The sequence below is a fragment of the Ursus arctos genome, unplaced genomic scaffold (genome assembly GCF_023065955.2).
Source record: "Ursus arctos isolate Adak ecotype North America unplaced genomic scaffold, UrsArc2.0 scaffold_2, whole genome shotgun sequence".
Lineage (NCBI taxonomy): Eukaryota > Metazoa > Chordata > Mammalia > Carnivora > Ursidae > Ursus > Ursus arctos.
In genome coordinates this window covers 76,018,044-76,032,641 of record NW_026622874.1, presented here as the reverse complement: position 1 = coordinate 76,032,641, position 14,598 = coordinate 76,018,044, and the positions used below count along the sequence as shown (strand labels likewise).

The 14,598-nt window shown below is 44.8% G+C and overlaps 1 protein-coding gene across 1 annotated transcript in view; it reads right to left on the bottom strand.

Moving 5' to 3' along the window:
* The window catches only part of SHISA9 (shisa family member 9), a 266,534-nt gene that overhangs the window by 20,893 nt on the left and 231,043 nt on the right, over window positions 1-14,598 (bottom strand). Inside the window, exon 3 of the mRNA XM_026520300.2 lies at window positions 3,577-3,732. Coding sequence (XP_026376085.1) covers window positions 3,577-3,732 — 156 coding nt within the window. The remainder of the gene's footprint in view (window positions 1-3,576; window positions 3,733-14,598) is intronic.

Below are 14,598 nucleotides of genomic sequence, written 5' to 3'. Positions count from 1 at the left end.
TCAAGGTATCAGTCTACCCTGGAGATTCAAGGAAAAATATGGCCAACAAACAACTCTGGTCTGGAGACTTTCATATGTGGTAGTATTTACTGAGGGATGACTGTGTCAGGCTAAGCACGTTCTATGCACCATATCATTAAATATTCTCAACAAACGATTAGCTGTCTATTTTTATTATCTTCACTTTACAGAGGGAGAAACTGAGACCTGAGGATGTTAAGTAATCTCTGAAATTACTTGGTAAATGTCTGAGCCAGGTCCTGTACTTGGAGGCCAATGTACATTCTCCCATCCCGCTGGTCATCTCCTGCTCCTGACTTGGTGTCGTGCCCATCACACACTATTATTCACTGATTTTATGTATTGGGAGCACTCATTAAGTCCCGCCACATGGTACTAGGTTCTGGGGATGCAATGATGAATGGGACAGATGTGGTTCATGCCTCACTGGGCCCTACAGCCAAGGGACACCAGATTAAATGTCTAAAGAATGACTGACTGGTTGAATGAATGAATGAATTGAACGTACCTCCTTGTACAGAGTCTGATGAGGTTTAGCCTCTGACATTTCCCTAGTGTGTGCTAATCTTTTACTGACAATTGGGCAGTGAACCCCTTGGGAACAGAGACCATTCTGCAGTCACATGCTGTATCCCTGAATTGTAGAGAGAAAAGAGCTCTCTTTAAACGTCATTGAGTATGATTTCAATAAGCAACTAATAAAATAAAATAAAATAAAATAAAATAAAATAAAATAAAATAAAATAGTAAAATAAAGTAAAATAAAATGCATCAACAGTCACCATCCTTTTCCCTCCGGGCAGACACTGAATGGATGGGACATATTCAATGGCCCACAGGTATTCTAATAACGAGAATGAGTTGTATTGTTTCATTTTCTATTTTAAAATTTCCTCACTTCGTTCCTCATTTTTCACTTGAAGAAGCTGAGGTCAGAGAGTCTCGGTGACTGGCTCAAACTACCCGATGTTCTGGATATTAAAGCCGCCAAGAGAAATTTATTTTCCAGGGGTATTTTTGAACTTGGCAGTTAACCCTAAAGGCTAGCCAAGGCTCTCCTTATTTACTGGAAATTTTTGGAAAATGAGTCTGGTTATCAGAGGCTGCAAAGCTTTCAACAGCAAACAATTTTTTAAACAACTTCTCTCCCCAGTGGTAATGATTTCACTAATGAAATGCATTTCATCATCCACACACACATCATGGTGTGAATTATGCCTTAATAAAGAACCCTTCAAAGAACATTTATTATGGGATTTGCATTTCATTTGTGCAGGCAGATGCTGGACACCTGGGTAAGCCATTGGGTCAGGCAGTCCCGCTGGACCTCCATTCAAAGGAGTCACAAGACCATCAGTGACTCAGATAAAGTTTGTGAACACCCATAATAGTCAGAGAAGAAGGACAGAGAAGAGGAGGGGCACACCAGCCATAACCAGGATTGAGGAGGGTTCTCTAAATAAGATCCTTCAGAGTTTTCTAGAAGATTAGGGGTGCTTCCTTACGACTAAGCTATTCTTTGATTCACGCCAAAGACAAGCTCATTCATTCATTCAGCAAACATTTCAGAAGTTCTCCCTTTGTGGAAGAAAGGGTTACTTAAGGAGGGTAGATACATTTTCATACTGCAAATCTAATTCTCAATGCTCTGCAGACATTTGCTATGCACAGGATCCCTGTATAAATCCTGGAGAAAATTAAGGAGCATTGTGGGAATATCCATCCATTATTTACCCAAATAGCTACTGAGTTTTGAGGGCGGACAAGACACTGGGCCTAAGCTGAAGAAATGAATTGTGTGGGGAACGTAACCAGTTCAAAAGGAAAAAGAAGTCTGGGCTGATTTTTTTTTTTTTTAATGCCAAAAGAAGAATCAAATAGAACCAGCAGATGCCATTTATCACCTAAATGCAAAGCTCAGAAGGGGAGGGGGCACCGAACGGTGTATGACGGCTTCGCAGCTACATCGGTATGGACGCCCTGACTCCTTCTCTCCTAGGCAACAGCCCTCAGCTCTTCCTACTAATATTTGAGTCTATTTGAACACGCTTAACATGTGTATGCTGTGCAAACACGCAGTATGGAACAGAGGGAATCTGTGCTCATGGGGTGCACATGAGGGCTGAGTTGGGCGTAGAAATTCAACATGAAACGTGAGAACTGGTATATACGTCCTTGTGGGGCTTGGGATTTAGAAAAGCCTGTGTCAGTCTGCACAACCTGTGCCCTTGGTATTAGAAATCTGCTTCGCCTGTCTTTGAGTGACTCCATCTAGAAGCCCTAGGAGATGGGGGAAAAATATGAATTCCTAAAGACCTTTGTGGTTCCAGTGCTTTCTGAACTCCCAGTATAGGCCTGGCCCTCTGCCAAGCACCAAGATGCCTGTCTTGTGCCCCTGATGTTGGGAGGCCATGGTCACCACATGCATCCTAGACACGTGATAGTGTCTGGGCTTTGGTTGCTGGTGTCAGTGTGTAACGGAATTAGGATATTTGACACTGGACTCGATCAGCAAGGGTCTCCCATCCCATCTCTGATGAGGGAAGAAACGAAGACAAGCAGCTGATAATAAAAACAAGCATGTGGTCTGGGAGTCTTGCATCTACCTGAAGTTTGACTTCGCTATGGCTGCTGCTTCTGCCCCATAGAACTCTTGCATGAGCGATATGTTCAGGAGCCTGGGCCACCGTCAGGGTCGCTGTCACACTCCCTCATGTGTGAGCTGGGGGAAGGGACTGATGGAGGAGCAGGACTCGGGGAGGCTAGTGGCAGGAAGGTAAGCTCCAGAGTGATAAAAACCCACAGGCTGCTTGATTTGGGGCAAATGAAATTAGACCCCTTGACTCTGAGTCTCCTAATCTGAAACTGTGATAATAATTGTGCCTTCCTCTCCGGATCCCTGTGAGAAAATGAGGCAGGGTGTATAAAAGGTCCAATGCAATGTCTGGCACTTTGGTTAAGAGCGCAGTTAGCACGAGCTCTAGGTGATGCACCCCGTGCCAAAGAGCAGAAGCTGCCTGAGATGGGTGCGTTCACTTACCGACTTCTCAGAGATGTGGTGACCGCGGGGACGATGGGTGTTACCCACTACAGGGCAAGGCATTCGGAGACTGGGTGTCCTGGATTCCCGGAGGATTCATGAGGGCCGACGGTGGACAACGAAGGGGCTGGGCTGTCAGTCGGACCCAAATGGGCCTCCAGGCCCTCCTCCCCAGGAAACAGCCCCCACACGTGTCCCTCACTCACCCACCCTGTCCCACGTGGCAACGTAGGACTCGAGCCAGTCCGAGAGGAAGCAGCCCAGGGGCTCTGCTTCACAGCAACCTGAGCCCCAGGTAGAGAGACCAAGAATATGTGAGAGAGAGAGAGAAGAGAGACAAAGAGAGAGAAAGAGATGGAGAAAGAAACAAAGACAGAGAGACACAGATTTTGAGAGAGAAGTAGAAGAGAAAGAAAAGGAGAAGTAGGAAGAAAAAGCGAGAGGACTAGAAAAACCAGTCAGAGGGAACGAGAAAACAGTACGGAAAAGCAGAGGAGAAAGAGAGTAGGACTCACCCACTGCCTTCAAGGAGGCGTACTTGTTGAGCTCTTTGCCCGGCGGCTGCTGCTCATAGGGGTTGGAGATCTGGCCCAGGCTGGGGTACGAATGTGGATGGCCCATCTGCTGGAGCAAAGGAGAGGTGGGCACCGCGTTGTTCATCTGGGTCGTGTCTGCAAGTGAGGAGAAGGGACATGGTCACAGATGGAGCAGGACCTTCTACCCATGCCCACCATCGCTGGGTCCCACACTCCCCACCCTCTGGGCACACGAGAGGGACAGCAGCAGACCCATCAGAGCTACCGGGTCCAGGATCCTCACTGGAAAGCAGCTGAGGCTAGATGGGTAAAGGACAAATATATATGCATATATATGATTAACTTCAACCATAGTCAAGGAAATGCAAGTCAGAACAACAATGAGAAGCCATTTCTTTGTCAAGAGACGGGCAAACATTACAAGGATGGAAGGGACACCACACTGGTAAAGATGTGGGAAACTGGCCAGTCTCATAACCTCACGCAGGTACCCAATTTGCCATATTTGCAGAAATATGGCAGTGTGTCTGGAAATGTAAAGCGAACGTATACTTTGACCAAATAATACCACTCTCGGGGATTGAGCCTACAGAAATAGTGTCAGAATACACGGGTATTTGTTCAGAGATGTTCTTTGCACCACTGTCTGTAAAGTGGCAAAAATGCACACACACAGAAACAACCTCAGCTCCTATAAAGATGGGAATTCTTAAATAAACTATCGTACATCCATATTACATACACAATATGTACATACATATGATGGGATAGCATGCAGCTGTTGGGGAAAATGTGTTTAAAAATGAATTAACTCTATGGGTATCTGGGTGGCTCAGTCGGTTGAGCTGCTGACTCTTGATTTCGGCTCAGGTCGTGGTCTCAGGGTCATGGGGTCAGCCCCGCATCGGGCTCCATACTCAGGAGGGAGTCTGCTTCTCTCTCTCTCTCTCTTTCTCTCTCTCTCTGCTCCTCCTCCTCTCTCTCAAATAAGTAAGTAAACAAATATTTTTTTGAAAAAATGATTTAACTCTCTACATGTCAATCTGCATAGTTTCTTTTGGTTTATATTGTTAAGGGGAAAAAAGCAAATGTGAAAGTAATGCAAATAATATAGCACCTTTGTTAAAGAAAAGAAAATCTATGAATATTGCTTGCATGGTACGATTTGCAAAGACAGGATAAAAAATATGTCAAGACACACGAACCAAGTCCTGCCTACTTGGAGGGAAAGGGATTCATGGGGAGAGAGGTTCAAGAAGTCTGCTGGGAGGGAATATTCTCTGAGCTGAGATCCGGAAACCTAGATGGGGTTATGTGTGGGTGGAAGTGGAGGGTGCTGGGGAGGGTGTTCGGGGCAGAGGGAAGCGCATGGCCAGAAGTCCTGAAACTGGAGGGGATGCGGTGTAGCGGGGAGTGCAGGACACCCCTGACCTTGAGGCACGCGTGTCTGCAGAGCAGAGTGTGAGCGAAGTGGGAGGAGGTGGGCTTGGACAGGCCGGCGGGGCCCAGGAGGCCTTGTGAAGGGTTTCCCCATCAGCCCGAGAGCAGTGGGATGGGCGGAGTGAGGGGAAGAGTGAGACGAGGTGGAGTCCAGATGACGTGATTAGGGCTCAGTGTCAGGCAGGACATACAGGTGGTGCCCAGCTTCCTAGAGCACATGACGGATCCAGACAGACACGGCGGTGCGTGCCGGTGCTGCCCTGAGAGCCCCCCTTGCCTGGCATGCGTGCCCATCTCCTGGCTGCACTGTCGGCTCTGCACCGCTCCCCGCTGCCCCTCGCGCCAGGAAGTTATTCTCGGGAACCACTGCTCCGGGTTTAGTGTGCTTCAGGCTCCTCACCCTCAACACCGGGGTGGTTGGCAACCAGAGCCTGGCTGACGCTAAGGCACGCGGAGCAGCGCTCTGCCTCCAGGTAGGCTGGCTTTATGAAGCAGCGGATGCCCGAGCTCCCAGGGATTGGAACAAGCCACCTTCTTTCGTTAAGGGCCAGACTGTAAATAGTTCAGTCTTCATGGGCCACGCAGACCTGTTACAAATACTCAACTCCCTTTGGGAAGCAAGAAAGCACAGACAAGATGTCAACGAATGGATGCAGCTGTGTACCAATAAAACTTTATTTATAAAAAGAGGTGGCTGCTAGATATGGTCCAAGGGCCATAATTTGACTACCCCTGGTCCAGACTTTGAGATGGAGACCCCATGCTTGAGCGGCTCCTTCATCTTTCCTATTTTCTTTCCCTCACAACCTGAGAGGGGCGTGTTCATGTATCTGTGTCTGTGTGTCTGTAGCACTCCCTCGGAGTCTCATTCACCTGAACCCCTCTCTCAAGTGTTGCTTCTAGACAATCCAACCCATGACAGATCTGGAATATGTTTGGATTTAGAAACCAATAAACACAAACGGAAAGGGGCAGGGAGACCACAGCTGAGACACAAAGGTAAGAGCACTTTTATCACTGTGCATGCGCACAGACCAACTGCATAATGGGAAGGTCACCAAACACATGCCCTGTAACCCAACCCCTGGCCAGCCCGTGAGGAAGTGGGTGTATCCTTCCGCCGCAATAGCTTTGTGGCTGAGATTCAGCGGGGTGCCGGGAAGGCCCAAGCTTAAGGAAATCATGGAAGAGGGGCTGCATAAGGTACAGCTTTTGCTGAAGCGTGGACCCCGAGGTCCTCTGCCATTTTCCTCTCCAGAGCAACTGCTGGGGAGGTCTGTCTGCTCTCTCTGGGCATGTCAGGCCAGACATGTTTTGTGCCCAAATGCTGGTGCAGGGGGAGCAGTTAACTGTAAGTTCTCCTTGTGTGTCGGTTCCGTGGGTTTTCCTTTTTTTCCCAATGTCTCTTTTACCGGACAGGTACGAGTTGTGTGTTCCAGAACCACCACTTCCTCGGGCACGCTGTGTCATGTGCGTCTGAGTCATGTGATGAGCTGCCCATCATCGTGACTTAGTCTGGGTTTTCCCAGAAGAAGCCACTGAGATAAGAACTCAAGTAGGAGCAAATCTGGGAGGGTTTCAGGGGATGCTGTAGAAAAGGGGTAGGGGAGGAAGCCAGGGAAGAGAAAGCAGACACAACTGTAGTGAACTGGAGTCCAATCCCATTTTGGAAATCTGGTAAATGCTGTTGAATGCCTGTCTCAGAATTTTGTCTCCCCGTGGGCAAGGGAGCCCCTTACTATTTCTACACCAATTCCCGTCAGACATCGGGTGAGGCCTGCTTCTGGAAGACAGTAATGCCTTAGCACTTGCAACCCACCACGTTCTGGGAGGCGGAGTGTGCCCTGGCGGCCACAGAAACTCTTATTCAGACATGTAAGAGCTGGCGGTTGGAAATCAGGCCAGTAACTCACACCTCTGGCCACAGACGTGAGCATGTGATCCAAATCGGACAAATCACAATGCCTTCTTCTTCTCCCAGTGATTGGGCCAGAAGCAGGCATGTGATCTAGGCTGGACCAATTAGAATGCTTCCCTGAGTTTTCCTATCTGGAACCTTTGGAGTCAAGGAGCCGGGAGGTCATGGACTCAAGTGAGTCTGAACCTACCGTGTGGAGAGTTTCTTGACTGTGAAGGAATAAGGACAACAGGAGGAAAGCAGAGAAGATAGGGAAGCCCCTTGCTAATAAGCTAGTATGCTTTGGGGTTACTGTTCCTTGTAATGTAGAGTTTTGGACTAGAGTAGTTGTGTGGATTCTGAGAAGTGAAGCTGACCAGAGGGGAGACTGCCCATATGGCTATAAAGAAAGCCCTGGGGATCATGTCAAGATGGAGAAGGCACTGCTCCTGGGTATTCAACAGAGATTTAGTAGAAATTTCAAACAGCAAATGGCCTCAGTAGAACACATTCACAAGCTAATTTACTAACGTCTTCATGGCAAGTCTTGTTTTTTCACTCCTGGAAGTAGATCTCAAACATGAGCCTGTCTAGTTAAAGATCTGACCTCTCCCAAGCCCACTCTCTCTCCCAACTCCTTGCTCCCTCAATCCTAGATCCCGCCCACTAGGCTCAAATTTTGTTACCAAGCCTGCAAGGGGAAAAGCTAAACACTTAATTAAAGAACATAAAAAATCTGTAGAGATGTTCCTCATCACTTGGGACTTTTATATTATTCAACAGAATATTTAATATGCTATTATAAAGTACTTGCTTCTGAATGGTTTCTCCTAAGTCCTGAGCTACCTCAAGGGCAGTGAGTAGTTACTTAATGTAAGTGGGCTTGACCAAGACGGCCCACCAAAGGAATCCCTCACAAAAGAAGAGATGGGGCTGCCCCAAAGTCACATTCCTGCTATCACATACAGAGCCACAGGAAGCAAATTTCCAACCGTTTTAGACAGCCATTTTGTGCTCGCTTCCAGGCATCGAATATTCACAAATATTGAAATCCAGTCTCAGGGCAGCAATCAAGAATTATTAAACAGACATTTGTGACTGGGTTTTTAAATGTTATTTTCATTTTACTGAACAAGAAGATGGAGCAGACCTGGCAACCCAGATTCTCTGTGAGTTTTGTACAAATATATCCAGCTAAGGAGGAGAAACCAAAGTGTAGATGGGAAGTCAGCCCAGCTTGGCATCCAAGCAAAATAGAACAATAGGGTGAGGGAAGAGCAAAGAGTGGGTAAGATCTGTCCTAGCCAATAGAGGCGAGAAGGAAAATGAGAGGGATAGATAATATGTAGGTATATGTGTATATGCATATGTATTTTTATGTATATATGTATACACACATATGTATATATTAACTATTTATCTATCTGTATCATTTAATTTACATAGTCATGGCCATGGAAGGAATCCAGTCGGACCAACAATGTCTTGCTCTCAGCAGGATAGTTCCTCTTGTAGACACATTTCCGCCCCAGAGATATCCACCTCACCTCTGTAGAAAGGTACTTTCTACCCAATACCACAAGAAAAACTTCCCCCGCCTCATTATAATTTTGCAACTCATTCTGACTCTTAGAAATAACTAACAAGGACTTGCTGTTCTAGGATGCTGTTTTCCATCAAGAGCCTCGGTTAACAAACAAGAAGTTGATGATGTCCCTGTGCTCTCCTTCCTAAGACAGAAGAGGGTCCTTACGTATTTAACACTGATTTTAAAAGAAAGGTGAGATAGAGCTACTCTAATTGGAAGCATCTGGCTGACTTACCCCCAGGTAACCAGTGTGTAAGTACCATTGTATGTGGTATACCTTAGTCACTACACAGAAATAAGATAAATGCAATTCAGATGGGGTTAGCCAAGGTAAAAATGCTCAGTGGCAAACACTGGGAGGATGCTGTGGGCTTCTCAGTGTAGAAGAGACAAATAACAACTATCAGAAACTGGACCAATTTGGCTCGTCTTGGAAGAAAAGCAATAATAGCCAGTCTTTCAAGGCACATCACAGGAAGAACAGCTCAGAAAGGCACAAGATGGTCAAACAGTGTTGTTTTGTGGAGTGTACATTATGTGCCCGGCACGTGGCATGGAATATCTCAGGCACTGTATCTCCTTTAATTCCTATATCAACTCTATGAGATAGAGATCTACAGACAATATATCTTTTAAAATAAGGTCTTCATTGTAGAACAATTTTAGATTTATAAAAATACTGCAAAGATGGCACCAAGAGGGACGCCTGGGTGGCACAGACCGTTAAGCATTGGACTCTTGGTTTCAGCTCAGGCCGTGACCTCAGGATGATGAGATCGAGCCCCACATTGGGCTCCATGCTCAGCGCGAAGTCTGAGATTCTCTCTCTCTCTCTGCCCCTCCCCGCCACATTCACTCACTCTCCCCCACTCACGACTAAAATAAATAAATAAATAAATAAATATTAAAAAAAAAAGATGGTGCCGAGAGTTCCCATATATACCCCAGACCCAGTCTCCCCTATTACTAACATCTTGTGTTGTACGGTATATTTGTTACAAATAATGAACCACTTTGATAAATTGCTATTAACAAGTCCACACTTTATTCAGGTTTCCTCAGCTTTGACCTAATGTCCTTTTCCTCTTCCAGAATCTCATCCACATTAAATGTAGTCATCACGTTTCTTTAGGTTTCTCCTGGTTGTTAGTTTCTTAGACTTTTGTTGTTTTTGATGATTTTGACAGTTTTGAGGACTGCCGGCCAGGTATTATGTAGAATGGCCCCTGAGTGGAATCTGTCTGATGTTTTTCTCATGACTAGACTGAGGTTATGAGTTTAGGGGAGGAGAACCGTGAAGGGACACTCTCATACTGTGACGCCTCATCACTTCTATGTTACCCTTCATCACCTGTCGGAGGCAGTGTCTGTCAAGCTTCTCCACTGTAAAGTTACTCTATTTTTTTTTATCTCTTTCTATGCCATACTCTTTAACCCACTCTGCACAACCCATACTCTTAAGAGCGAGGAGTTATGTTCCACGTCTTTGAGTATAGAGTTTCTATGTAAATTATTTAGAATTCTTCTTCATAGGAGACTTTTCTCTTCCCCCCCCCACTTAATTATTCAACCATTTATTTATATCAGTGTGGACACATAGACACATATTTTATTACTTTGGATTATAAACCAATACTATTTTATTTTGATTTTTGCTCAAATTGTTTCAGGTTTGGCCATTGAAAACTTTCCAGTTGGCTCCAATGGCCCCTTTGTTAGAGTTTCCTTGCTCTCTAGCAATACAAGATGCTCCAGGTTCATCTTGTACATTCCCTATTCAGCGCTAGAATCCACTATCTCTCCAAGGAGCCTTGGTTCTTTTTATTGTAGAATGGTGTTAGCAACCAAGATCTGGGTGCTGGGTGTGCTCATTGCTTCTGGCCTCTCTCTACTTACAGAGTAAGAAAGTCAACGTGTGTGTACTAACTCATGTGTACAGATGTCTACAAATATTTATATATGCAACCATCTGTATCTACCTTAAGTTAAAACTGAGTTCATCCTGCTATCTCTAACCCTAATCCATCATCACACGGATCATTCTAGGCTCCTCCTCTTGCTTATTTGTAAGCTCTCACTCCAACAATAAGAAACATGGCTCCCATTATCCACCATCCATTGACTCAGTTGTTAGGTCCAGTAACCATGTCTAGCAATATCAGAATTAGTAACCCATATCCCCATGGGAAACAACTTCAACTAGAGCACAGTCTTAAGGACAATGGATTTTTCAAATTATTAATGTGTTTTTCTTTTTGTCTTCCTACGTACATGATGGCCATGACATTCACATGTCTGGGTAAGGCTGGGGAATTAGGATTTATTACAGAAGGAACACAAAGAAAAATGATGATGATGATATTAATTAGTTAATGATGAAGATGGTGAAGACACACTTATATACATAATACGCAAAAAGGTGTTATTAGGTACCAGGCAGTATTCTGTTTATGAACTAATCCAACCATTCCAAGAATCTCTATGAGATACTATTATTAACCCTATTTTGCAGAGGAGGAAATCAAGGCACAGAGAGGCTTTGTAACTTGCCCAAAGCTACACCACTTGCATATAACAGAGCTATACTTTATTTATCTTTTAAAAAGATTTTATTTATTTATTTGACAGAGAGAGACAGCCAGGGAGAGAGGGAACACAAGCAGGGGGAGTGGAAGAGGAAGAAGCAGGCTCCCAGCGTAGGAGCCCGATGTGGGCTCGATCCCAGAACACTGGGATCACGCCCTGAGCCGAAGGCAGACACTTAACGACTAAGCCACCCAGGCGCCCCAGAGCTATACTTTAGATCTAACCTTCTGACTCTAGAATCTTGCTCTTGGCCACTTCCTTATTGGCTATAAGGGAGTTAATTCAAATTTCTGACATTCAAAAAATTATTTTGCAGCCAGACAATAATATAATTTTAAGTCACATGACTGACTTTTAAAGTTTTTTTTTTAATTCCTCTACTTTTTTTCTTTTCTTAGTTTTTAAAATTTAATTTCAAATTCCAGTATAGTTAACATACAGTGTTATATTAGTTTCAGGTGTACAATATAGTGATTCAACAATTCCCAATTCATTCATATCATTCAACATATCACCCAATGCTCTATCAGAAGTGCACTCCTTATTCCCCATCACCTATTTCACCCCCACCTCCCCTCTGATAACCATCTGTGAGTCCACTATAGTGAAGAGTCTGTTTCTTGATTTGTCTCTCTCTTTTTTCCTTTGGTCTTTTTTTTTTGGGGGGGGGGGTTGTTTCTTAAAGTTCACATTTAAGTGAAATCATATGATATTTCTCTTTGACTGACTTATTTCACTTAGCATTATACTCTCTAGCTCCATCCATGATGCAAATGGCAAGATTTCATTCTTTTTGATGGCTGAGTAATCTTCCATTGTGTATATATACCACATCTTCTTTATCCATTCATCTAACAATGGACACTTGGGCTGCTTCCATAATTTGGCTGTTGTAAATAATGCTGCTATAAACATCGGGGTGCATGAATCCTTTAGAATTAGTGTATCCCTTTTAAATACCCAATAGTGTGATTACTGGATCACAAGTAGTTCTATTTTTAACTTTTTGAGGACCACCTATACCTTTCTCTCCATTCTTTAGCATATGGAGGACTGGACTTGGCAGGCAAGACCACAGAGTTTTTGTCAAGGGTGGACCAGGGAAGCAAAGGACAGGAAGTCTGCCTACTCTGATTCTAGGGAAATGAAAAAATGACAAGGAAAGGGAGAGAGAGATGAAGGAGTGTCACTCGACTTTCTCGCTCTGGTTGGGGAGAATGATGGATGAGGGAAATGCTGAGGGCAGGGATCTCTCATCTTACTCCCGTGTTTGGAACTCTGGGAGGAACTCAAAGTGAAGAAGCTCTGAGCTGTCAGGGGGTAGCTGAGCCAGTTAAGACATGAAGTGGTATGACCTGACTACCATATTGGCTAGTTAATCTTCCTCAGGGACCCTGGTATACTGGATGGCCTGAGAGCAGGGATCCTGCTGTTACAGAACCTCTCAGTGTGGGGCAGTGGGTTCCACACGGTGGCATGGAGTATTTCCTTCCACTTTATTCTACTCTCCTTTCTCTCCCAAGCAGACGGTTAGCATGGGCCAACTCAGACAAAAGTCACAAACTCCGAAAGGCCAACTAGAAAACCACATTAACTATATTAAAAAAAAATTCTCTATTGCAATCCTAATTTACATATAAGGAAATCAAAGCCCAGAGAGGTTGAGGTGCTTGCCCAAAGTCACACAGCATGTTAGTAACTGTCAGAATTTGATCCCAGGTTTGTCTGATGGCAAAACAGGAGCTTCCTCTACTAAGTTAAGCTGCCTCTAGCAAGGACAGGGAGAAACTGGAGGCTCAGCATTGAGTCTCCACTGTGGAGAGAGACTCTTCTGTCTTGAGCATCTTCCTTCTTTTTTTTTTTTTTTAAAGATTTTATTTATTTATTCGACAGAGAGAGATAGCCAGCGAGAGAGGGAATACAAGCAGGGGGAGTTGGAGAGGAAGAAGCAGGCTCATAGCGGAAGAGCCTGATGTGGGACTCGATCCTGCAACGCCAGGATCACACCCTGAGCCGAAGGCAGACGATTAACCGCTGTGCCACCCAGGCGCCCCGAGCATCTTCCTTCTTATAAAATTTCCCACTCAGACCAGTAAACCACTGGCCAGATCTATGTCTTTTTGTTTCCTTTTTCATCCAGAGAATAGAACTTATTGTTATAACCCAGGGAACAAGCAGGCCTTCCCCCCCACCCCGACCCCCATCCTGAGAATCCCTTACTGCCTTGTGGAATGCACCTGTGCTCTCACCTCTCCATCTTGCTCACCCATCCATTCCTCCTCATATATTTGAGTGTCTGTAGTGTGCTAGGCATTCTGCTTTGTGGACAAGTCCTAGGTCTTGCTCACCTGCTAATTAGAGGAACTCAAAAAATTCTCCCAGAGTTTTTTTCAACACCCAAGAGGTTGCCTGGCCCGAGAGGCCATGTTGGTCCTGCCCAGCTTTCTCCTTCATCTGCACTCTCCCCAACATACTCTCTGTGCCTGACAGCATTGCTGTCAAACAGCAGAGCCACAAACAGCAGCATCCACATGCAATAACGAAGTAATAATGGCATTTTGACTCAGTTCTGGATTCGGATTCTGGCTCTTCTCTTTGCCAAGAGCATCTTGGGGTGTGTGCTAACACCTGCCTGAGCCTCGGTCTTCAGCTCTAAAATGGAGACATAATAGCTTCCTCTTGGGGAGGGGGTGCTATGAGATTTGGAGACCGCATGTACACAGCGCTCAGCATCCCACACGAAACATGGTAACCATCTGAGACATTATAGCCAAAGCTTTATTCCCTCCAGTCGTCCAGGAAACAAAGATGACACAATGGGGTGGCCATGAAAAGAGAGCGGTAGGTTTCCATAAGGCGCTCTCTGGACTCGGGATTCTTGGACATATTCCAGATCATTCAGTTGTCTCAGAACAGGACAAATGAGAGAGAATAGGGAGGAGATGTTCCTGCAGGGGCCAGTTGCACTGGTAATTCTCATAACAACAACAACAAAAAGAATACATGTTCAGAAATCATAGCAGAGCTCTGGCTTTTAGCTCTGTGTTCCCTTCTATCCTTTCCAAACCTTTGTGCCCAATATCCTTTTAAAGAGAAAACCTGAAAATTATAGTTTGAAACACCATGTAGATTTTTCTCTGGCCACAAGCAAGCAAAAAAAAAAAAAAAAAATCAAATCCAACTCAAAATTACCCTGAATTTGTCAAAAGAGAACATAGCAGGCTAGGCTCTCACCAGAAAAGGTTTATGTAGAAAGAGAATTAAATTCATCTTATTGAATCTTGGTGGCAGAGGGACCAGCAGGGATTTGCAATGGAGGAAAAAAATGCACACATATCATTGTAAAACCTTTGGTAAAGGAGGCATTTGTGTTACCCATGGGTTTATATCTCTAAGCATGCAAAACATTTTTTTTTTTGACCATTTAGGATGGGAATGTTTTAAAACTGGAGTTGTTAAATATTTATTTAATGTTCACTTCTGGCCAGTT